This window comes from Lichenostomus cassidix, chromosome Z (genome assembly GCF_008360975.1).
Source record: "Lichenostomus cassidix isolate B80296 chromosome Z, HeHo_3.0, whole genome shotgun sequence".
Taxonomy (NCBI): Eukaryota; Metazoa; Chordata; class Aves; order Passeriformes; family Meliphagidae; genus Lichenostomus; species Lichenostomus cassidix.
The window spans coordinates 17,128,309-17,154,337 of NC_139511.1; the positions used below are offsets into that span (position 1 = coordinate 17,128,309).

The window sequence follows — 26,029 nt, forward strand, 5'->3', positions numbered from 1 at the left end:
TGCAGAACATTGCTAAGTAATGCAATAGGTACATCAGTCGTGCCTTGAACCAGAAATATAAAAGAAATCTGTCTACAAAATGTGCATTGGAAGTTACAAGTCATAAAATACTAATTCCTGCTACTCCACACATTGTTAGATTAGAGTAATTGCCAATGTAGCAACTCAGCTAGTACATTTGATATGAAGACTGTTAATCATTTTCAGACAAAAGTCACTCCAATAGGTTGACATTCTGTGGGTTTCACTCATTTTGTGATTAGACAGAACAATGCTTTTTAATTAACAGCTGTAGTCTAGAATTACCTCATTTTACATAAAAAGAGCCTTTACTAGCCCTTGCAGAATCTTCAAAAATCCTACCTAAAGCTTCTCCCTTTTGTCTCTGCACTCATGTTTGCATTTTTATAATATGCAGTTCGTTCCTTCTGTTTGCACTAAGGCCTTCCTTTCACATGATATAGTTGTTGCTTTAACTGAATTGTTACTGCTGACTGAAATATTCTCAAGTCTTTGAAGAGTTTACAGCATTGTTGCCAAGCACTTCCATCACAAATGTTTACTTTCCTTCATATGAATGCTCTTACTAGAGCAGAGCAGCATGACAAGGACACAAATTATTTCTACATGTCATGATCATTGCACATAGCCTATGTGAAAGTTTTTAATTCAAATTAAAAGGTGTTGTGAATTAATTGGAATGTTGTAAGTTTTTCTTTAAAAGAGCATGTATAATTTTGTCAGCAGAATCAGAATCTGGGCATGACACATAGCATAGCACAGCATTGCATGCACTCACACCATGTTCTTGTGTATGCATAACCATTTGAGAAACCACAATCATTTTCTGTCTTTCACATACATTTCATGTCTTACACCACGTATGTGTCAGTAATAAAATTTGTGTTCAGCATGGGTTAGGAAGGAATGTATCAGGAAACAGTAATGTAATGGTTTGAAGAGCAGAATAAAAAAGCTTTGTGTGATATTTGCATATCTGGCAGATGGCCTTGAAAACATACTGACCACATGCTAATGACATTTTATTTTTAAACCCAGATATTTTACTTATATTAAAGGCTTCAAAATATTAAAATCTTGTCAGAATACTGCCAGGATTTTCAGTTCTCTGTAACTATCTGACAGAGGTTTTACATTCTTGAAATTTGCTTTGGGAATAGATGGAGTCCAGTCAGTGAGGCAGAGGTGTTCAAATTGGAGTTAACAGCTACCATCACAGATTAAAATGAAAAAAGATTTAATGTTTCCTCTAATGATTTAAAAGATGCTCCCTTACTTGTTAGATTTCTGACATTTTGTAGCATGAGACATAGCCTCAGAGAATGAAGGAGGCAGGTGAAAAGAATGAAATGAGGCAAAAGGATTTCACTATCATGAGGAAGGAGGATGACAAGCATATATAATGTCACCTAGCCAGCAGGAGTCCAGCCTGTGCTGAGGAGGAGGGAAGACTTTTTCGGCTATTGAAAACTCTTTTTATAAAATTAGCTACCACCTTCTTCCTTAGAAACAGTTATGCAGAGGGAAAAAAGAAAAGGGAAAAAAAAGCCCTTTTTTTTTATTTTTAACAATTGCATTTCCAGGAGAGCCAGAAATAATGTAAAATGTGGATATGTAACCAAAAATGTATTTGAAACCAGAATGTTGAGCCAGAGGATGTAAACGCAATGTATGTTTAATTAGAAATAGACCCCTTAAAAAAATCAGAAAGTAGGAAGTAATTTGTTTTATTTTTTATGTTTTATAAACTTTTTAGCCTTTCATAAATCTTTTAACCAATCCACTCTTTAGCCTTTTTGAAGCTTACAAAAACCACTTTACTGACTGCTAGGTCAGTTCCTACACACCAAAGCATGTTGTTATTTCTTAAAAAGGTGACCATACCAAATCCTTAGGTTGTGTAGGTTCAGCTTGTGAACCTCTTACTCTTCTTTTGAGCAGTACATTTCTGGAAGAGTTATCTCCTAGACTACAGAGGAATTAATGTGGAATTTTACTGTTCATTCTCATGCTTCAATTATTCTAATTTTAAACATTTTGGTGCCAAAGGTTTGCTCTACCTCCACTATATGCTGTTTGAAAAACAGACAGACCATAGGCATTGGAACCTATGTCCTTGTATTTAGTTTTTCTTCTTCACAGAGTTGGTTAATATAGTTGAGTTTTGGTAGGCCTGTGAGAAAAAATTACCTCTGAGTAAAGAATTGATGGATAAAGTTGGGTGATTTGATTGGGTAGGGAAGGTAGTTTAGGCAGTATAATATGTCAGCAATATCTGTTCATGTGACCCGTGGACTTCCCTTTGTCATCCTATGCCTGAGAATATATGAAGGGGGCTGGGAAGGCAAAGGGACGTTCAACTGTCATCACTGGCATCTTCTCTGACCATCACACCATCATCAAATGCATTGGAATTCTCATTTGATTCAGATTTTTCCTTCATGTTCTGTGCATTCCTAGATACATTTTCATAACTACATAGCTGGGAAGATCTAGGTACAGACTACTTTGTAGGACAGGAAGTCTGCGGCAAGACTGAAAATTTGATTCCTGTGAAATTTCAGTAAAACCTAGAACTGTTCAAAGTGAAACTCATTTCAGATTTTGCTAGAGATTGGAAACCTGGGGATTTTTCATCAGAAGCATCATGATGTTTGTTGATCAGGCACTGGAGAAAAACATATCTCAGAAATGGCTGAGAAAGAACAACGTTGAAAACCATTCTTGAAGCACAGATAAATGCACAATAGATTCATGCAAGTGGGTCTATAAATTCTATTCAGAGACTTAACTTTAAACAGATGGGTTTGTTTAAAACATACATGTTTTCATATGATTTATACAGATGAGAAAGAGTACAGGTCATTTCAGCTCCCTAATTTTTTGACAGTTTAGATTTATTGAATTCATAAAGCAGCAAGACTAAGAAACATTATTTAAGGATTAGTCCATTTTAGCCAAATTTCTGCTGTTCTGTATTTCACCTGTTGTAATTTTCTAAAGCAGGTGAGAATAAGGGATAATTTTCTGAGATGATATAGTGTCAAATATGTTGAAAAATATGCAAAATATGATAAAGAAAAACACCTCAATATATGAGGTAGTGTAGAATTTGATTATGTTACTATGTGATAACTTTCTAAAGTGCTTCCTGCACTGTGTGGTAGTGCTCACATCCTGAGGGAACCAGGGAAAGTACCAAGGAAGATTAGACAGAATTGTGAGAATTGTGGAAAGTGAGAATTTCTGAAACTGTAATTGTCCTGCGTGTCTTAGGCCACTGCCCACAGGTGATGAGCTCCAAGAGTGAAACCAGTTAGGTCCTCTGGTTCTGGCCTAATAAGCAGCTGGTTCCAAGGACAGATAGTGTAAGTGCTGACTGAACTCCACAGAGGTTCTTGTGTGTGTGTGTGTGTGTGTCTTTGAACTTGAAGTGCCAGCTTTGAACTATGTATTGCCATTGTGCAGAAAGTAACCAAGTGGGTGGTTACTTGGATGCTTGTGAGGCTCACAGATCCCAGGGTTCAGTCTTACAGAGACTCTTCCCATGTCATGTTCCTTCTGAGGGCTCTCTCAACTTTGTCCTTTTGCAAAGACAGATACAAAAATCAAAAAAATTCTTGTGACCATCCTGCATCTCCTTTTGAGAATCTTTTAGGATCAGTCCAGTATTAAATGAAGATATGGTTCCAGGTGTCTGGTTCACAGATTTGTCTGTCAGTGTCAGATCTGGGAGGATGGCAGATACATCAGTAGGTAGATTTAGAGAGGTGAGGAAGGAGCACTGAACAAATAAAAACGAGAGTGAAAGTATCAAGGTAGGGCAGAAGAGAGAGAACAAACTGGGACAAAATGTAATATGATCATACTCTTAGTAAGGAGAAGTAAAAATTGAGGAGATAATAGTTATGGATTAAGCAGAAGGAGACAGAGAGGAAGTGAAAATGTAATTGAGCTACCAAAAGGAGAAATTATAAAGATAAGAAAGCAGAATGGAAGTGACCATAAAAGGGGAGCAAGGAGAATGAATGCAAACTACAGAGGAAAAAAATAAAGATGAACAAAAGGAAATTCATACTAGTGATTTTAAATTGTATTTGGGAAGCAGGAAAATATACAGGCAAATTTATATTAGCCTTTGTAGCAAATGTTATTCAACAAGCCTGTAGTAGAAAACTCAAATAATAAATTGAAAAGAAAAATAAGTCAAATGGTTGTGAGCTTTCGGTTATTAGTAGTGGTTGTGTGACATTCCATCACAAGTAATCCTACAGTTCTGTGAAGAACACAGCAAATATTTAGACTTTGTTGTACTAGTTCACCAGATCAGTTTGATTTCTCTAGACACAAATGAGTCTCCAAAAAATGAAAGTTTTAATTTCTCAATATCTGACCATAAAAAACTATTGAACGTGTTCAGAAAAGAGTAGAATGAGTTTGACCTTTTTTTTCTCTCTCTTTTTATTGTTTTGTTTTTTAATCTGTAAGTTTCTCTGCTTTTGTTACTGAACAGGTCTTGAAGGAGTAAAAGAAAAACCCATTTTATCTTTGCCATAGCTGGAACAAGAGGTTCTGCTCTAGCAAAGATTCTGGAGACAGGGAGTGAGGAAAAGGGAAGGCTAACTGCAAAAGGTGCAGCTATATGAAATTAAGTTTGAACTAGTTGTGACATCTGGGAGATGTTCCTGTACTTCTGAGTAGTAAGACCCAGCATTCTTTTCCATCATCCTGTGAAGACAGGCTACATTCCCTTTTTCCCAGTTACGTTCATTAAGTAGTTAATAATGTAATTGTTGTAATGGTAAGCATTCTGAAGCTATGATTTGCAGGGCTGGAGCATGCAGATATGTTGTATATGCAGATGATCTTATCTCTGTGCTCTTTGCAATTGATAATTTAGCCAAAAGGGCTTCATACACATCAGGAGGTGTTTCCAAAAAAGCTTGAAGGCTGAAAACAACCGCCTAGGAAAGAAAACCAAGTTGTAATGTTATTTCAGTGTAACCTAATAGGAAGGATCAGGATTATTTTAGAATGTTCTCTGGTATCACTTAGCCTTTCTGAGCTAGTTGGGACCATAGGGACTACCCAGTAGATGTCCAGAGGTGAAGCAGACACATTTGTGTGGTCAAAGCTTTTAACAAATGTTGTAAATCCAGTGCCATTTTACATCTATTTAGGTGTCATTTACCCTGTGGTTAGACATGCTGGATTAACACCCAAAGTGCAATATTTGTCGACTCTATATTACTGTAAGGCAAATAGTAGTTGAGAAATTAAAAATTATTTTCCTCAATCTTTTAGGCTTACACTAGGACTTCTGCTTATTAGAATTCTAGGTCATATTTAATTGTTTATCCATTTTGTGTAGGTACTAGGATATCCAAGTACTATGCAAACACTCAGAGTGAAATGTTTCTGAAAGGCACAGGTTTTTTGTGGTGTGTTTCTTTCAGCCATTGTTAATACATCACACTGCTGCATACTCTGCTTGTCCCATGAAGCACAACAATAGCCTAGAAATTGGACTTCTAAGACAGACTTCTTGAGCTTAGGACTTTCTTTATTTTGCTTTAACTTACCAGAACGCCTAAGTTCTAATTTGAGTTTCAAGACACCTTAAGCCTCTCAAAAAAATCATAAGCAAATGCTATTTTGCCATGTTTCAAATAGGAATGAATAAGGCATATTAGTCAATTTCCCCTCAAAAATCATAGTTCATCACATATTTAGGTTAAATAGTACATCTGGATCCAGGAACATTTAGCAGTCTGTGGACCTGGAGGGTAGGCCTGTGTGAAACTGTAGAGACTCCCTGATTATGCAAATATATCTGTTTTCCTGAAGACCTGATGAGGCCTTCCAGCTCAGGGATGCCTCATACATCCCTGTACATGCCTACAGTAGGCTCAGGTTTTCTAGGAAGGCTGAAAATCCTGTTTCTACATTGCACAGATGAGGAGTGTGTGCCTCACTAGGAAAAGATGTTGAGATGTAAGGTTGACTGCACATGCACCGTGTGAAGGTCTGTGGAGGCTCACTCTGCCCCTCCTCTGGGACAGTTTGGGCTCCCTCTTGTGTGTACACAGTGACTCTGTCTCATGTGTACCGTGAGCCTGGCATCCTTCCATTGCATCCAGCCTCTGGAGATCCTGCTCCGCAGCTGCACAGTGTGCGTCAGATGTGACACAGCTTTCCAGCTGTGCGCCACTCCTGTGCTAGCTGCTGTGCAGTGACTCCTCTAGCAGGACAGACAAGGGCCCCAGCATCCCAAAGAGATCCGAGCAATTACCAAACTCTCCAGTCAGAATTTCCAGGTAGAAAAAGGAAATCAACATAAGGGAACTCGCACCGTGCTTGACCCGATGAAGGAGCAAAGGTGGCCAGCAGGAAGTCAGCACAGATGTGCCTACCCACCACCCAGTGTTAAGATAATGTAATTAGAGACATTTCTGTCAGGGGTGGTGAACTAGAGCCTCTGTTTTATTCGACTGAACTCAGGGCTGAGCTTACAGATAGTACCCAACATAGTGATATGTCCCACTTACTCCTAATAAGCATGCTTAAAAAAATGAGTAGTAAATGCATTTTGTAGTAAATGAGGCATTTTATTCACTTGTTGGTCTATAAAAATGCGGGTAACTCATGCTTAGCTCTTCACTAAAAGAATTAGTAATAATTTATAAGACAGTTATACATTATTTATAAATGTACTCACAGTATAAAATATTCATGTTTTTCCAAGAACTGGGAAAACAAAGTAGGGCTTCTGCAAAGCATGGTAGATACATTTTAGTCCATTTTCACACAGCACAGACATTATGCAGCTTTTCCTTCATTCCATTTTCAAATTCATTCATTTCTTCTAGTTTATTATTTTAATTTACATATTTATGCACTGCGGCTGTGTCAAGGGGAAAATGATATTTTTTTTTGTATAATAACATGAAGGCCTACAAGTGCTATTTGGTGCACATTGGGAAGAATGTTCTGATGTGTGCATACCTTCCTGGAATCACAATTGTTGGAAAGTCTCACTGGCTCTGCTGCTGACCACAGAGGCAATAACACAGTAATGAAGCTTTAAGTTGACTACATAAATCTTTCACACAATATTGCAGTCTAATTTTACCAGCAGTACCCACAATATCTGACACTGCGAAACACTAAGCAGTCTAATCTGTCCTGCAAAAATCCATACTTACTGAAATACTCAAAAGACAAGTCATTGATTTAGAAATTAGGATAGTGATGAGCCTCAGGTCTTTGGGACTCTTTCTTCTTTTTGCAGGAATCATTATATTGAGTGAAAAGAATAACTTTTTTTTCTGTATTCTGTTAATTAAGTTATGAGAAGCTACCTCTATTTTTGCATTTATAGCATAAATATTAAGAATTCAGTGTGTGAATTGAAGAGCTTATTAAATGAGAAACAGTGATATACCAGTAACTGCAAGATGTTTCACACACAGCTGCTGTTGAATACAAACTGAATATTCCCTTTGAAAATATGAGGGAAAAAAATCTCCTCTCTGCCTAACAAATTATTTTTAATAACACAGAATAAAAATGCAGAGATCACTCTTAAAAAGAGTGGAAGACCTTTGATTTTGCAAAAATATCAATATTATCCTCTTGAAATACAAGTATAGTTAACTTAAGTCATAAGCATCACAGTGCTACCTCAATAGTCAGCATTCATAACTATTTTCAAGTGCACAGATACACTACTAGAAAAAAAGTTTCCTCCATCTTCTAAAAGGAAAAGGAAAAAAGATTTTTTGAAACTAAAGCTCATCCTAGAAATGCTGAAAAACAGTGAACTAAGTAAACTTTAAAATAAATCCTCCATGTAACTATCAGATGTCCATAATTTTTCAGGTATTTGAAAATAATTCACCTGAACTTAAAAGGTTTTTCTACCAAGGATATTTTTTAAAAAGCTGATTAACATGTCATTTACTTCCTTCTAGGAAACAGAAAAAGAATACCCAGATATGTGAAAATGAATTGTTCTTTCTTTTATGTTTGGAAGGCAACACGAAGTGATAGAGAGTCTTTCCTGAAAATTATGCATTGCCCTGTACCGTAAAATGTTCTCTGCAGCTATAGAATGGGCAATATTTGCCCGTTTCAGGGGAGTGCATTAATGCAGCTCTCTTTCCAGTTAGTACAGTGTGAAACACACAATTTTCAAGGCTGTATACCTTTAGAGTACTTAGAGAAAACAACAGTGTTGTTGGAGATAGCCCAACAAGATGTGTGCTATCCTTAGTTTTGCCCAGACTAGGACAATTTTGTGGTAAATTCCACAAAAATACATGAAGGGAAAAATTTTTTCTAGCTGATTTATTGGACTGTCCATTTCAATGCTTGGCATAAATTTCCCACCTTCTGGATGTGTGCTAGGAGATAGCAGTTCCAGTATTGTAGTCCAGTTTCATATCAGCATGGTTTTATTTTGGCACTGCCTCCTTTCTGACAATCTCAACTTGAGCAAGAAGCTCTTATTGTAATGATGTCCTTGACATTGTGAGGAATGTATTACCTTCACTTTTAGCATCTCACCTCACAGCCTGGCATTGTCTTTCCAAATGAAGTGTCTGAAACAAAAGGCTCCCTGTGGATATATCAAGCACTGCCAGCCCCTTCTCTGCAGACTGTTGTATACAGTGCATGCACAAGCTGAAATAGAGTTCTTACAGAGAAGTTCTGATTCTTTTCTTTCTGAGGAGATTCAGAAGGAAAGACGTATTGTTCAGGAGTTAAAGAGAAGTCCATCAGCTACCTTTTTGTCAGATGTTCTGTCTTGCTGACATCACATGCCAACATTCTCCAAATCGTCCCAGTGTTACATTATGGCAAAGCACAACCAGTTCTCCATTTCATATATTCAACATAGTTATAAATGCAGTCTTAGTATAGTCTTTGGATGCACTGAAAGTTTTCTACAGACCCTCTGCATTCATTTCCAAATTCCTAATATTTAACAGCAGGGAAGAATTCAGGAATGTTCAGTATCAAGACATTGAAAAGTTTAGTTCAAATCTACACTGCATTTTGGCTGAGAGTTATTGAGCTTCAGACATCTTGGTATAAGTAGCTACATTTTTATTCTGAAATGAATATAATGTCATAACTAATTTAAATAAGATTGGGAACATCATAGAAAGCTGAGGATGTGGTAATTCCCATTTACCCTTTTTTTGAAATTCTGAAGTACTCAAGCAGGCATGACCTGGTTTTTTATCACGTCTATTGGCTTTCTTTCATGCTGTGGATACTATCACTGCTCAGAAATTAATTATCATAAATCTGTGGAAGTTCATTACATTAGGATTCAGACAGCTGTAGTCTAGAGAGCTTTCCTGAAAGCCTGGTTATACTTTGAAGAAATATCAACAAAGTGTAATTAACTGATTTTAAATTACATTTTTATTTCAAGAAATCAACTGGAATAATCTGCCCTCCAAACTGAAGAAACAGTAGATGTTTCCAAGCCAAAATTATTTATGGAGAACAATTAAAATTTTTTTTAAATCTATTTGCTGAAACTCGGAGGGAATTTTCTGGAGGAAAATGAGATACAGAAATCAAGTTCTGTTTAAATCTTTCCTATTCCACAAAGACATGTATCAGAATGATAAGAGTTGCGCTTCAATCGGGAACTTAATTGTATACAACAAACCAAGGTTCACATGAATTTGGAATTTTTTAACTTAAAGCTACAAAGTTTCATTGAAGTCTGAATTGGAGGAAAGTACTTTTATTTTAGTAGCCTCGGATTAGAGGATTATTTTCAAGCTGAATGTGTTTCTAAGAAATCAGAGAAAGGAAAAACTGCCGTCTGATTAACCACATTGAAACACAACTAGAACACTTGCAGAGAACTTCTGTATGCCAGGCAACTCTTGTGACTATAACAGCTTAAATTAAAAAAAAAAAAAAAAAGAAAAAGAAAAAAAGACAAATCAAAGGTTGCAAGAGAAATTTTAGACACGTTTTCAAATGACCCAAAAAGCAAAAATAGTTCAGCTATTGAGACTAACTGTGATTATTCCTATTATTAGAATTATTTAGCTGATCAATATCCAGTAGAATATAGTGGGAATGAACACATTTCCAGAAGAATGACAGAAAGTGCTACAGAAGCAGGTTGAGCTTTCAGGAGCAATTAGTTGCAAGCAACTGCAACTAATTATGATTAGGAAGCATCAGAGCATCATTGCAAAACAAAAAGGTTTCCCTTTTAGTCTTACAGGAGGGCTGTAAAGACTTCACTCGTCTGATAACCAGGAATCTTAGGAACTCCATGTAAAATTGTTAATTTCTAATGTGCTATATGTCCTGGGAGTATTCAGTCATAGTGTCTTTCCTCTGCAATTTGCTAGGGAGGATGAGCCAAACCCATTGAATCCTGTCTCATAAGATGAAGTCTTGATTTCCCAGATACTTCTTTTTGCTTTTTCCTCCATTCATTCCAGTTTCTTCTTTCTGAACAAGCCTGAGCATAGGTACAGTTAGTATTTTGCATGGAACTTCCTGAGTGGCTTGCATAATGGCACTGAATTGCCCCTGTTTCCTACTGAAAATGTTTTGCTGTGTGAATTCCAGGGTCATAACTTTCCTAGTGGTCATGCTACATCAAAGACAGATTTCTTGTCATCAGCTTTTTTAGTGTTTCCTCCTAATGATTTCCCACTTTACAGAAGGATTAATTAAACACCAAGCAAATGACTTTGCATCTTACATTGTGAACTTCCTTGATTTCTGTTAATCTTCGATGGCATCCAGACCCCATTTGACTCATTACTAAGAGTACTTCTTAATATTATCTTACTATCAAGTGTCTCGATTGGGTAGAGTAGCAATTACAATTACAATTCTACCTGTAGTTTTCTTAACATAAATAAACACCACACACTTTACTTAAGTTATATGATGAAAAAACCCCACAAACTAACAACAGATAGAGGCATAGCAAGGTATGCTGAGAGTGTCTCCAGGAAACATGATGTTTGCTTGCAAAATGGTCCAGGAAATGCATAGAATATTTTGCTGTCGCATTTATGAACTGGGCTTCCTTCTTTCTTTCTTAAAGAATAATCCATTTCATTTTTGAAAGTAATTCAAGTCCTTAAAATTATTGAAAATCATTTGATCTGTGAATATTTCTAGAGGGTCTAACCAGATTTAATGTTCCAGCCTCACAGGCTTACCTTTGCTTCTGAGGACTGAACTCTGTCCAAATGAAAACTTGAGCAGACATACTAACAGTTGTTTACCTGGGTTCGAGCAACTTTTTCCAACCCAGCTATTATCAGTCTAGGACACTCTTTTTATTTTTGTTTTCCAGTGAAACATCAGAAGTTTGTGCAGAATGCATATAGGTTTTCTTAGAAAAAGCTAGTTTAAAAGGAAAATTTTGTTTTCCAGTGAAACATCAGAAGTTTGTGCAGAATGCATATAGGTTTTCTTAGAAAAAGCTAGTTTAAAAGGAAAAAAAAGGTTTCTGTTGGCAAAAAAAATGCTAATAGAAATTGTTCAACTTCTTCTGTTGGCTGAGTCCTTTTGAATGTCCCCAGTCTCACCTGGTCAAGAGGTCAATAGAATAAAAGCTTTTTCAGCTATTTTAACACCAGCCTGGTGTCAGATTGCCTTTCTCTAAAACCACACAACTTTCCTGGCAGTCTGTGCTGCAACTTTTGCAGAGAGCTCCCATGTAATTACACCAAAAGTGCTTAAAATGAAGATGCCTCTCCTTTGGTTAAACACTAGTTCAGCTCTCTTTGGAGCAATGTCCTCAGTGTGGGGTGTGCAAATCAAGGACTGTGCTGCAAAATTGGAGAGAGTTCAGAAAAAAACTGTGAAGCTGACTAGAATTGAAAAACAAGCACAGTACTGACTTGTAACAGAATGTGTTTAGTTTCTTGAAGAGAAGGTTAAAAGACTACCCAGCTGCAACCTCAGAATGGATCAAATATGGCAAGAAAAGTATCATAGAGATGATTTTGAAACAGCAAAACATTGTAGGAAGACCCAGTGATGGGAAATGGTTATCAATAAAAGCTAGATTACAAGCAGGATTACAATAGTGATTATGAACATGTTAGGAAGAAATGCAGTAGCTTCTTTATGCTTTCAAAACAAGATTTATCTTTAAAAGAAAAAGAAATCATGGTATATTTAAATATAACTGTTGTATTTAAACAGAAGATAATTCTAGAAAATACTAGTTTATGCAGTGGAACTGATGAGATGACTATGCTGGTCCCATCTGTCCTTAAAATAGCTGATTTTCTGAATGCCATTGTCTCTAACTCTGTCATAATGCAGTTATTTCAGTCTGATCCTTTTTTCTTCTGTCTTCTGTTACGTTTTGTTTGCTTTGCTGGCTTTGTGGTTCTTTTTGTTTCTTTTTCATTGCCTTTTTTTCTTTATTTTATTTTGTGTGTGTTTGGTTGTTTACCCGGTTCGTTGGTTGGTTGGTTGGTTTGTGTTGTTTGGTTTGGTTTGGTTTGTTTCTTTCTTTGCTTTGCTGCAGGGATCGGCCAAGGGGTGCCGGTGGTGGCCCTCATTGTGGAAGGAGGCCCCAATGTCATCTCCATCGTTCTGGAGTACCTGCGTGACACTCCTCCTGTTCCCGTCGTCATCTGCGACGGCAGCGGCCGAGCCTCGGACATCCTGGCCTTTGGGCACAAATACTCCGAAGAAGGGGGGTAAGTCATTCCATAGTGTGTGGTCCTTCTCTAGCCACAGTTTCAGTTCGGTGGTAAGGCAGAGCACAGGAAATTATTAACAATATTGTGAAAAAGCAACACTACCTCACAGGGCTGTTTCCATCGTTGATATGGGTGAAATATTGCAGGTATTCAGAACAAAAGAAAACACAATTAGCCCTGAAGAATGACTACAGAAATTCTACAAAATTAAAAATATGTAGAAACTGTATCATACAGTTACTAGCCGTGACAGGTAGCACATAGACAATACAATGTGTGGTATCTTGCTTTTATGGGTTAAAGGATTCAGTCAAGGGGCAAGGGGAGCTACTCTCCCCATCTTAGAGATACTGTGTGATTGCACCATGGAGTACTGCTGTCTTCAGGTTTCATTTATCACTGTATATTTATACATATATATATATATTTATATATATATTTATATATATATTTAATAGTTCATATAAGATAGTTTGTGTTTACCCTTGCTGTTGAGCCTGATTCTGCACACCTCTCTGTATTCACACACGACTGCTTGTGCACTGCTCATAAAAATATTTCATCCAAATATACTAGACTTCAGGTGCAAATTGGATCCTTTTTTCCCCTCTCTAACCTATGTTTGCATAGTGCTTAGCAATAAGAGGAGAATACCAAGTAATTGCCATGTTAACTGAATCCAGCTACGAGCTTTTTCTTTTAGATGGAATCTAAGTAGATTATACAAAACTGTGTCTATTAAACTCTAAATCGAGGCAATACATCTAAATTGCATGCAAAGATTAATTCTGCAGTCCACTGTGCAATCAGACTATCAAGTCAAAAACCTATTTTAATTCTGGCTGCTTGCCAGACTCAGGGTGTTCTCTGAGACAAGGCATGTCTTCCAACTGCTTTGGATTGGGTACCTGATCTAAATAATTAAAAACTTACATCATTAATGGCAGATACAAACTCACTTGCATGTTTATATTATTATGCTGGTTTTGCACAGTCTTAAATTCTCACTCACAGAGGCCCAAAAAGGATTAATTTTCTACACATAAGAGTGTGTGCATATGTCTACTAAGCACTTCTGTGAGTTTTATGAGTTTTCAACTTAATTTGAAAGTTGGTTTCCATGGGGAAAATAACTATGTCTGGAGATGAAGGAGAGCAAATATTTCTCTCTGTTTGAGTTTTGTTCAGTGTTTGCCTACCCATCCATTTAGAGAAATCTTTAAGAGAGTTGAACAGTTGCCTATCTGCCCAACAGGTCCTTTTGTGCAATTTTCACTGAACTGAGGTTTCAATGTTATGAGTAGCAGGTGGTGTTTTTTAAGTTTATCAGAACTTTTATATCAGGGACTACATGTTACCTTGGTCTGAAAAGTCTTGAGCAGAGTTTTAAGAACGCAATAGGTGGCTACATTTCAGTCCAAGTAAATAAAATTCTCAGAAGTAATTTAGTAGAGCTGAGTAAATTCCTGGTACCTTTTCCATTTTAATGACAAGCAAGATATGTCCACAGAATAAATTAAATGAGAAGGCATCTTAAATGCAACATTCCCCATGTGTTGAATTGGAAGTATTATTTGGTGGCTCATCACTATTGGCCTTGATTTAAAAGACAGGTTTCCCAGGTGCTGAAGCACTTATTTTTTATTTTACTTGAAAATACAATGAAGAGCACTGAGGGGTGAGAACATAAGAACAATCATAAACATGTAAATTTAGTCCCTACTAAGCCATAATATCTTAGTTGATAATAACTCTCCTCCACATAAAGCTGGAGTAGTTTGGACTGCATAATCAAGGGTGGATGCCTTCTCATTTCATTGTCTTGCATAAAAGCAAAAGCTGAAAGTAAAACAACTGCAAAGTGCAAATTTATAGGATTATTTTGAAGCTTTTAATCCTCAGACATTTTTTTTCGCTATTAAATACTGAATTTAAAATAAGAAAAATGAAACATTAGGTTAAAATTGTATCACCCCTTAGAAAAATATTTCTTTACAGAATGGAAGATTACTTGCAGTATTTGAATGCAGTCTCCAAGTTGAATTTACAGCTCATTAACTAGTCCATCAGTTCTACTCCTGCATGCAGGAGACCCTGAAGAGTTCAATTTAATGCCATAAAAATGTACTTCTTGTCTAATGTTCACAAGGAAATATGAAACATTCTCTGTGCTTTAAATGAGCATCCTCATATGAGAATCATTAAAAAATGCCTTTGGACTGATCTTTTTCTGCATCCACTGTGGCATAGTTTTTAGGCTTCAAATCTGAAGAATATTATTTAAATCCCTTTTTGCTAATAGGTCAAATACAGGGATTTTTCACTTTGAGTAAAAGGGATCATAATGTAAGCATAATATGAGTGTTCAGTATCTCCCATGGTGTCTACCACATCCTAGGGGACTGTGGATCCAAATCACATCTGAATTAATTTGTAAAATTATTTTCACACTGCATATTTTTATATCATTACTTTTCTCTTGTAACAAAGTACTTTTCAGATCAAAACCTGAACTGACAAAGTAAAAAAGGTGACAGTCTCTTTCTGTCTAAGATACATTGGATGATTAAAGAGTGAGGCAAAACTTTCTTTATTGCTTTGGCTGATGCAGAAGACAGATGACAATGTTTTGGCCTACTCCCTCCTCAGAAAGAATAATTTTTTTAAGCTGTGCCTAATATTTGAGGAGATAGGAGACATTTAACTTAATCTTTCAAACTCATGGTATATGATTTTGTGGTGATCATTGGAGAAAGATCTGGCCTACAGTCCAACATCCAACTTGTTCAGCTTTCTTTTTCTCCAAAATCTCATCTGACTCCCCTGCCCTGGGTCATCTCATCTGACTCCCCTGCCCTGGGCAGATTCATCTTCAAGTAGATCAGATTGTTCAGAGCCCTCTCTGACCTGACCCCAAATGTTGCCAGGGATGGGGCACCTACCAGCTCTCTGGGACACTTCTTCCACTGTTTTATCATTCTCATTGCAAAAATCTTCTTTATACCTGATCTAATCTAAAGCAACACTCTTAGTTTTAAAAACGTTGTCCATTGTTTTGTTACAACAAGCCCTGCTAAAAATTTTGTCCCCCATCTTTCTTACCCTTCAAGTGCTCAAAGGCTTCAATAAGGTTTCCTTGGAGCCTTCTTTTCTCCAGGCTGAAGACCCCAAACTCTCTCAGACTTTCCTCATAGGAGAGGTGTTCCTCTGGTCAACAACATGGCCTCCTCTGGACTTATTCCAACAGGTGCATGTCCTTCCTGTGCTGGGACCCCAGAGCTGGATGCAGAGTTCCAGGTGGGCAGAGCAGAGGGGCAGAATCCCCTCCCTCCCCTGCTCCCCACGCTGCTTTGGAAGCAGCCCAAGACACAATTATTTTTCTGGACTGAGTGCACATTGTTGGCTCTTGTCCAGACCCTCACCCACCTGCAGCCCCAAGTCCTTCTCCAAAAGGCTGATTTTGATCTGTTCATGCCTCAGCCTGTGCTGCTATTGGGGGTGCCCCAACCCGGGTGCAGATGTTAGCATTTGGGCTTGTTGAGATGTTGCACACCTCAGCCTTTTGTTTGTACACTATTGCCAGTTTGCAAGCCTTGCTTATCAGATGTGGTAAATGCTTTCTTCAGCCTTCTTTTTCTCACTGACACACCTTTAGAAGCCCTTCCTGTTACTCTTTGTACCCCTTGACAAGTTCAGCTCCATCTTTGTCTTTGCTTTCCTGACCCCATCCCGCATAACTGGGCTGTGTTCTAAGTTCTCCCCAGGTTACCTGTGCCTTTTTCAACTGATGGTGCAGAGGTAGACGCACCATTCAAGGGGAGTCTGTAATAAAGTAGAAGACAGCAGGAGAAGCCAGGCATAGAAAGAACAGTGATCCACACAATATGGTCTAAAACCCCATGCAAACCCAAACACATTGACATATGCCTCCCCGGCTTCTTTGTGAAGTCAAAGTACTGCTCAACAGGAATATTTACAGCCAAAATCAAATTTAGGTGGTAGAGAACATACACATTCCATGTGCCAGATCTATATTCTCCTGTGCACTTCTTTCCCATTCCAATTTGTTTTCTCTTCTAACAACACTTTTGCTGTAGATATAAAGACTAGATGAGGAAATCATTTTTGAAATTCAATTGTGTCATGAATATCCTGCAGTCTCATTTGTGCCTCCTCACTGTGGAGAAGTACAGGCAACTTTAACCAATCGTATGGGAAAATCAGGGATTTGGACATCATTGCCCCAAAGCAGGTGCCATAAGGTAACAATGGCTTTTAGATACCTGCTGCTTCTGATAATTCTCAGTCATTTCTTTAGGACTAATCATTTTTTCTGGGCTAAAATATGAGACATGAAGATTCTCTGCCTTTCATTCCACCAGATGATTTATCCTATAAAACATTCTGACTTAGCTGATTTGAAACACTCTTATATTTTTTTTAGTGAGAAAACTGCTGTAGTGTAGAAGCTTCCCTATATCAAAGGATCCATATTCTAAACTAGAGCCCAAAATTTTGTAATGCTGACATTGAGAAAATAAATTTTTCACCCAGAAAACTCCTGAGGAATTAGCTTTTTGTTATGAAGAGGTAGGGTTCAGGTACTAATATTTCATGTAATATTTATTTCTTCTGTTGGGCCACTCTTTGCAAGTACTGACGTTAGCACTGAAAAGGAATATAAAATGGGTTCTCTTGAAATCCTAGAAGGTCAACATGACCAAAATCAAAATGTTTTCTTTGAGTGGAGTCAGGAACAGAGAAATTAGTTTGTTTTCTTACAAGGTCCTGTGTAGCATCAGTAGGGTGAGTTGATGCTGTTGACCTTTTCAAGATAAAATCAAAACCATTGACAACATAAATGTTCTCAGTTTCATAAAATGAACTATGAGTTGAGTTCTTCTAACTCGTTGATAGAAAGTCTTCAGTTCACTTAGAAGTGTTGGTCTCCCTCAAATTCAGACTGTCAGTGTGGTTCTTGTTTTTGTTAGGAAATCCCACAGAGCTGATAGTTTGAATGACCTTCTGTCATGCAGTATGTGGGAACTGACATGAAAACTTTGTAGATGAGGAACCCCAGCACAATCAACATGTTTTTCTAGAACAGTGTTTTCCAATTTATCTCTGAATGTTTCAGCAGTTCCTGGCCTTGAAACCTGTCCAAAAAGGCCTTCAGTGGTTTGTTGGTTGACACTTAAATTTTTTTACCTTTGTCCCTGAAAATAATTGAAATGAAGTTCAATGTTCCCTCATGTCTGGTTTTCTAAGTAATCTTTTCTTTTTGAATTTCAGACTTATCAACGAGTCTTTGAGGGACCAGTTGCTAGTTACTATCCAGAAGACTTTCACATACACCCGAACCCAGGCACAGCATCTCTTCATTATCCTCATGGAGTGCATGAAGAAGAAGGAGCTGGTATGTTGAGTTCAGTGTTTTCATCAAGTCTTTTATGTGCCTGTTGAAAGGTATCACAAAGCTGATCTCTGCAATCCAGACTCTAAAATTATATCATGCTGACTTTTATTTGCTTTACTCAGTATTTTTGCATTTAGAGTGATTAATGCAACAGATCTGGAAGCTCCAGGCTGATGATAGTGCCCTAAAATGAACTTTCTGTATACATTTATGAACAGTCATTAGCACAGAGAATTTTCTTAGGGTAACAGCATTAATTATTTTATGGCCATTTTTGTTAAAATAATAATAATAACAACAACAACAACAACAACCTACTTGCAAACCACTGTTCTTCATATAGACATAAAAACCACCCTCACCGGTAGAAGATGGAAGAGAAGAAGGAGGGAGGAAGGGAGACAGGAAGGAGCAGAGGCACGAAGGTGGGAATTTAGAAGAAATGAAGAATAGAAAGCAGAGGCAAACATTGATTTATCTAGACTAGAATTCTTGATTGTTCCAGACATCTAAATCCAGAACAGGTTGTCAGGCTTTGAACAAACCCTGCTACTGAAAAATAACTGTAATGTTTTTGTCTGCAGTATTCACATCAAGATTTTTATTCCAAGGTAGGATTGTGCATTTTTTGCAAGTTTCCTGACAGATACACAACATCTGTCACCACTGACATTCTCTACCTACTGATCTCATGAAGAGCTGTTGGCCAGGAGATGGTTTGCCCAAAATCAAGTATTCTGAATTTGAATTCATAACACTAGCCTAACCATACATAAAGAGAATAAATTAGAACAGCTGTTTCTGTCTAGTACCTCAGTTGTAGTTAGCTAACTTTGACACTGTTACGCTAGAAAGATTTTGTCTCTGAGTTGTGGTTTCTAGGCTAAAGGTGTCCTTTAAAACTCAAAACCTTATATATGAAAGCAAAAGAAAGGTTGTAGTAATGGTACTGATAACATCATGACCAGAGGAAATGGGTGACTTTGGGATCATGAAGTATTCCCAGGAGTGGGTGGTGACATCACTGTTCCTACAAAGCCAGATGTTTCACATTGCCACATCTGTCCCAGCTTTTGTCCTTCCTCAAGCCTCACTCTCTGATTTGGTTGTACATCAGGCAAAACATTTCTTGATGAGCTGACCATCATTAGTCTGATCAGCCCCTCAGCAAATAGAAGGAAGATGCAACAGATTGCTTCAGAGAGCTCAGCAGCAGCTCGATCAATCATGGCTATTTTCCCTAAGTTCATGGTCAGTGTGCCTGCCTATCTGATTTTGTGGCTGCTGAATTGAGAGAGAACAAAGTAGACAGAGAAGCAGAGGCTTGTCTTATTACTGTGTGCCACTAAATAATTGAGTGCAAGCAGGGTACAGGCAGGAAGAGACTCGTAAGGTACATCAATACAGCTGAATCACAAATGAGAAAGAAAATAAAATGCAAAAAACAAATGCAAAGAACAAAAAGCTTTCTTGGAAATATTTGTTCCTTCTCTACCTGCTTAAAATGTGTAAAAAGACTGGCATCTCTTATATAAATCTGATGTAAGTGTTGTAGCCAGGGAAAAAGCATAATCATAGCAAAAATTACCTCTTTTCTCAGAACATTAGATTTTTCAAGTTCTGACATTTTGGATTTCACTCTGAAGCAATGGTCTCTGAACTGTATGCCCAGAAGGCATCATTATTATGTGTGTAATGTTCCATTTACTTGATAAAGTTTTAATTTTTTGTTGAATAAAGTCTGAAGTCCACAGGCTGAATGATAAGGTGAGGGCCCAGAAGAGGAGTGATCTAGGTCTGTTGGATTTGCAAGACAGAGCAATTTGCACTTCTCAATTCATTGAATAATTTTTATGAAGTTACATACTTATCTGAGTTAACATTACAAACATCAGAGTTTTGTTTAGAATTGTAATTGAACCAAGGTGTTTAATGAGGGCTATGGTATAAAAAATCTATTTAAAATTAAGTAGACTATACATAAGTTTCTGTGTACATATAACTGTAGATGACAAGGGTAGGATAGTATTTTATATATTATTTATGGAGATTCTCTATTGCCACATTTACATAGAGTTCTTTAAAAAAGTTTATGCCAAGACATTTCTAAAACAGGAGTATGAGAGCTCTCCAAAGCTACGTAGGCAGGAAGCATGATTTTAAAGCCCAGTCCACAAACATTTTTTCCTGCATGTTCCCATCTTCTGCATGCAGCTCATGAGAAGCTAAAACAGCCCAATGAAACCTTGCCTGACACAAAAAGAAAGGAGAAAAAGAGGAGAGGAGAGGGAGAGGGAGAGGGAGAGGGAGAGGGAGAGGAGAGGAGAGGGAAAGGGGGAAATTAAGAAAACAAAGAATTTTTTGCTTAGGTAATTTGCAGTTCCTATCAGTTACTCCAAAGTTCCATAAGATGGAACTCCATGCATTAAACAAAGATTAGATAGATAGACAGATAGATAGATAGATAGATAGATAAATATATAATGAGACAGTGTTCAAGAGTTGTTTTTTATCTGTCATTTTATTTGCATTACCTTTCTGATGTCAGAAGCCAAATAAAAACGTAACAGGTGAGTGCACTGCCTGAGGACTCAGTCTGGCAGGGGCATTTCCCACTGGAGACCTAGCTTGGCCTTGGAGTCAGGTGGCAGAGAGGAAGGAAATTGCTCAATTAGCAGGCTAGGAGATTTCATTTCAGGTCATCCCTGAAAACACACATTGTGTTGGGTAATAGCTCAGAAGTCTGTTTTCAGCTTTTGATGGAGTATTTACTTCTGTCTCAGTAAACAAATTAGTCTTACTATTTTTCCTTAAAGACAGCAATTCTGGTGTCTGACAAATACAGGCTGCTCTATTCTTTTGGGAACACTTTGTTTTGCAGCTTAGACTGGCATGTTGCTGGAGTGCTTTTCCCACAAATCATGATGTGAATTTCTCAGAAGCCAGAATGTGTTTTCCAGCAAGCTGCGTGAGTCTATCTGTGGAGCTTCATTGGGCAGCCACTGGGAAAGGCCACTTTGGCAAGCCAGAAAGGTCTATGTCCCTGAAAGCAAACAGAATTGTTGCAGAAAGAGATATTTGTCATAAAACAAATTATTCCAAAGTAGTGTTTTGAGAGTGAATAGACCTAATCTTTTATCTAGTAGAAAATGGAAATTGCTGCAAGTCAGGATAGGTACAATCTTACACATTAGTAATAAAAAACCACACATTGACACCAGCAGTAAAGTGTGTACCACCTGCTGGTTAAGTTTGTTTTCCTATTACTGCCATGACCGTTTTCTGCTACATTTGTTTTCTTGACTATTTGAAGTTTCAGTGACTACATTAAGCAAACTGATAGTCTCATTGCGTAGTACTGCATTACAGGAAGGAATTGCAGAATGAAGAGAGCGTGGTCGGTGGGCATGTTTGTGTGTATCCAGTAATTCCTGGAAGACATTTCCACCTCGAGGCAAGAGATACAATTTGATTAGTTTCTTGCTAAAATTAAAACAATAAAATCCCATCTGCAGCTCATGGCAGCAAGTAGTAGGTATTTTGTTCTTGCCTCTACTGCTCTGCGTTATTCCTGTATCAGTGCATGGTTGCTGTGGCAATCATGTTGGCTGCTTGGGGATAATGTAAACCTTATTTCTGCTTTGTGCTGATGTCTATATAGGGCAGCAGGTAGTTCCAGATGTCTTAGTGGGTAACTTGCAACTCTGGTGCTGTCAGATTAAAACAAAGCAGGCGTCCTGCTATGGTAGCTGAGCGCATTGAGCTGAGACCAAGACAACCTGCATCATGAAGGTGCTTGCTATTTATTGTGCTTTTATTTCAGAGATGGATCCAAATTTTCCCAAAATGCACAGTGCATGAGAAGGCTGCCTTGCAAGCCTAAAATTCAAATTCCAATATTGCCGTATTAATTCAGGGCTTTGACTCTTCTTAGTAGTTACTTACATGAAGTACTGGGAAGCTGTTGAATCATTGTCATATGCTGGTCCACTTGGGAAAGGTGGTTTGATTTACTCTGAGCAGTGCATGGGAAAAACAACCAAATACTCGGGAGGTTCAATATCAAACTTTTACTTGCAAACTTTAGAACATTAAGGTAGAATAAGGTACTTGGCAAATTTTAAAACGTAGCAGTTTTGGTTAGAAATGCAGCAGTATAAAAGCATAAAAATTAACACTTAGGAAAATGCATAAAGGAAAAGAAAGAAAATGAGAAGATAAGGTTAGGAAGGTGTATGTTCAGCACCGGTAGATCCAGAGATGAGATTTGAATGTTGCAGTTTCAGTGTCTGTTGGTTGAGGCCACGGTCAAAGTCTTTCACTGGGGGAAGTCCATGAAACAGAAGGTCCAGTGGGTTAATATCACACTCAGGCTCAGTGAGAATGCCCAGGTACCTCTGCTGGAACAGGGAGTTTTACACCCGTGATGGAGTGCTGTGGATCATGGGACAGGACCTTACAGCTGCCTCTTAATTCAGTGTAGTTGAGTGAATTATCAGAAGGGCTGAATACCTTCAGACCACATGGGAATGTCCTGGTACTTCCCCAAAGGGGGATTTTCACAGCTGAGCCACTTGTGGAAGGACATTGGCATGATAAAAAGCACTATCCCACCTTGCAGGATTTGCCTCTTAACAGACTCTTCCCTTATGGGGTTCAACACCAGGCTAAGGTGTTGGGAGATGGATGTGCACTCCCTCTGCACCTGGGCACTTGCTTGGAGTATTGTCAGCTAAGTGACTTCTGCTTTTGCAAATGGTCAATCGTTTGAGTCATTGACTACTAACCTTCCAGTCTCTCACAGTGATTTATCACTTTCTTTTTGTATGGACTACAAATAAGGCTAATTGTTCTTTAACTGCTTCAGTTTTGTGTAACTGACAAGGCTGTAGCAAACCTGCCCATATTTCTGGAAGAGTTTACACAGGGAAGAGTTTGACTCAATCATATACTGGCTGCAAAAAGTGTTGTGCTTTTCAGCTGGATGGGCAAGCTCAGTGAATTCATGTGCTAATTAAATACTGGCTGCAACTGCTTATTAGCATACTCTTTGATCTGAATTGAGTATTAGCTAATCAGATGGACTTTTAAGAATTTACTAGCATATTGTCACTTTTTCTTTGGCCCTTTCCAGAGGTTAGAAGTTGATTTAGGTCTGTTTTTTTCAAGAATTTTTTTTTCAAAAAAATAAAATCATTTCAGCTAGTGTTTTTTAATGCTGATGTCATTTTTTCTCTTAGAGAGGAGGCTGAAGAGGGCTTGGTGACTTCTCAAACAGTATAAATCAACTGTATTTCTTGCAGGAGCATAGTTGCTGTGAGCAGCATCTAATTTGGCAGTAGGCATTTGGAGCAGGAAAGCATCATGTAACTGCTGGCCTGCTGGTTGCTAAAATAGCTCTTGTTTCTCCCATGGAAACACTCTGTGAGATTTCCAGCATAAAGTGTACTGAAGATAATTCATCCTCTGTCCAAACTGATGTGCCAATCCACTTCAGGACTGACTGTGCAACTCTAGTAATTTTGGTGAAGGTTAAACCTCCTATCCAGTCTATGCAAATCAATAGGATTAGTTTAGTACTTAGGTTCTACCTCTGTAAGTGTTAAGATAATGAGTAGTGGTTTTTAATTCTGCAAACCCCACCTAATTCCTTCTTTGCTAAAGAAGTAAGACTATATTTTGTGTTTTCAGCTGCCAAGATGAAGTAAGGTGAAGTTAGTCATTGGCTCCACAGAGAATGAAATCTTATCCTAGGAGTAGTTTCTTTTCCTTTCAGTAATTCAGAGAACAACTTTCACACGAAAAAGAGCTATATACAAAAAAAAAAAAAAACAAAGAGAACCCTAACCATCAAAAAAACCCTCACACAACCTTCCCCAAAAAAAAGTAAAAAGGGAAAAAAAAGAAAACACCTACCCAAAAAAACAAACCAAAAAAACCAAAAAAAAACCAAAACCCAAAAAAACCTCAAAAAAACAAAGACAGCTGTTGTATTACACTGAACCCAGGAAAAGCTTTTGATTCTACCATCTGCTTTTCAACTACTGTCAGATGAGGCAGGGCATCTGCTAATAGAAAGTACAAAAATGTCAGACCTGCCACTGAAGCAGAAGTGTGCTATTTGTTCAGTTATTGGGTCCATCCTGAACCTCTGCAGTGCCATCTTCACATCTTGAACATGTCTGCAAAGACAAATATTCCTTTTGTTGCTTACACTCAGTAAGCTGACATTTTCTGTTTATTTGGTGCATACAGAGAAGTCATCTGGTAGATACTAATGCAACTTACTGACAATCTTTTCACTTCCTATCTTCTACATATTTTGTGGTTAAACTTGCAGCTACAGAAATAAAATTTAGAATGGTTCTTTTCCCTCTAAACATAAAAGCTTGTGAAGATATCCATTACCCCATTTCCACTATTAACAGGCAATACTGGGAAATGCACACTGAATCGTTTTACAGCTCTGCAAATTTTCTTGGTAAGGAAATTGGAGGCAAAGCAGTACTTGGTGACACAGCAAATTCCACATTAGATTTATAAACCAATTTTTGCAATCAGGGAATTGGAAGGGTTCAGTGCAGTTTATATACTCCATGATAATGTTCAGAAAGCTTTCTTACTGCCAGGCTCCATTGTGTCTTGGAAGTCATAATTTCTTTTGTCTTTCTTAGAAAATAAAATTACCTTTCAGTGGCATCACATGGGGCACTGAGGCCCCATTCATTACTGCTATAATATCTGTCACAGACGAGGAGCCTGCTGTATGAGATGCAGGTTTTCTGTAGATAAAGTAGGAACTGCAAATTTGCTCTCCTACAGGAATATCTCACACTAAGTGAGGTGCCTTTTCCAGGTATTACCTATTTAGTCTCACCAGCAAACCAGCTAAGAAACTGATGGTTTGTGGCTATTTTTGCTGCTTGGTCTCTGCGTGTTGTCATGACACTGTCAGCCTTAATGCAGAACAGGCATATGTCTGCATCGTCTATAGCAAAGCAATCTGGGCATCCCTGTACTGTCAGACTATTTGAAAATTTTTGCAAATTTGTAGAAATTGAAGTTTCATGTGGAGCAAGAGTCCCCATCATTAATAAGTTTGCCACCCAATCAACTCACAATCCTTCCCTCCAAAGTCAGCATTTTCAGTTCAGATTAGAAGACATATGTGTGCTTGTGAGTCTTGCAGACCACAATTTTTTAGGGCTGTGACTTGCAGGACACAGTTTTTTAGGATAAACTGCAATGGGAATGACCAAACTGAATTCTTGTTTTCTTAGAGTATCCAGAATATTCATCTCAAACTTTCTCCATAACTTGTGCCTTCTGTGTTTCAGAAGAATCTATTATGTCAGTGTCTTGTTAATACCTCCAAGAGCTCTCTCTATAGTAGAAGAGTTGGGGGAAGTGAACGATATTACACTTCCTCCATATTTCTTCTCTAAATCAGGGTAATGGAAGATCTTGGATTACTCCAATGTTTGAATGAAAATGTCTATTTCAGCAGTTAAAACCATTGCTCTCTTTTTGGCTCATCTTAACAAGTTTCTACACTGCAAGTCTTCATGAAATCACATCTCTGCTTAACTGAGATGTGCACAGCCCAGTGATGTAAAGGACAATGTCTGACTTGTATTACCCTGCTTACATGCTTTGTGACCTAAATTTACATTTACTTATATATGGACAACTTTCAAATCAGGGACTGGTGATTCAGGCAGTGAAATGTCCTAATGTGTCTGTATGAAACCTGTTGTATAAGGGAAAAGAAATGGTTTTACTACCAAAAAATTTTAGGTCATTTATTCCACTGGAAAATATGCGTATTTCATTCCAAAATGTTGATAGTGCTGTAAGACAGAAACAGTAT

The 26,029-nt window shown here is 37.8% G+C and overlaps 1 protein-coding gene across 3 annotated transcripts in view; it reads left to right on the top strand.

The window, feature by feature from the left end:
- The window catches only part of TRPM3 (transient receptor potential cation channel subfamily M member 3), a 263,950-nt gene that overhangs the window by 154,380 nt on the left and 83,541 nt on the right, over positions 1-26,029 (top strand). For all 3 annotated transcript variants that reach the window (XM_085043571.1, XM_085043568.1, XM_085043569.1), the window contains exons 7-8: positions 12,566-12,740; positions 18,036-18,159. In XM_085043571.1, coding sequence (XP_084899697.1) covers positions 12,566-12,740; positions 18,036-18,159 — 299 coding nt within the window. The remainder of the gene's footprint in view (positions 1-12,565; positions 12,741-18,035; positions 18,160-26,029) is intronic.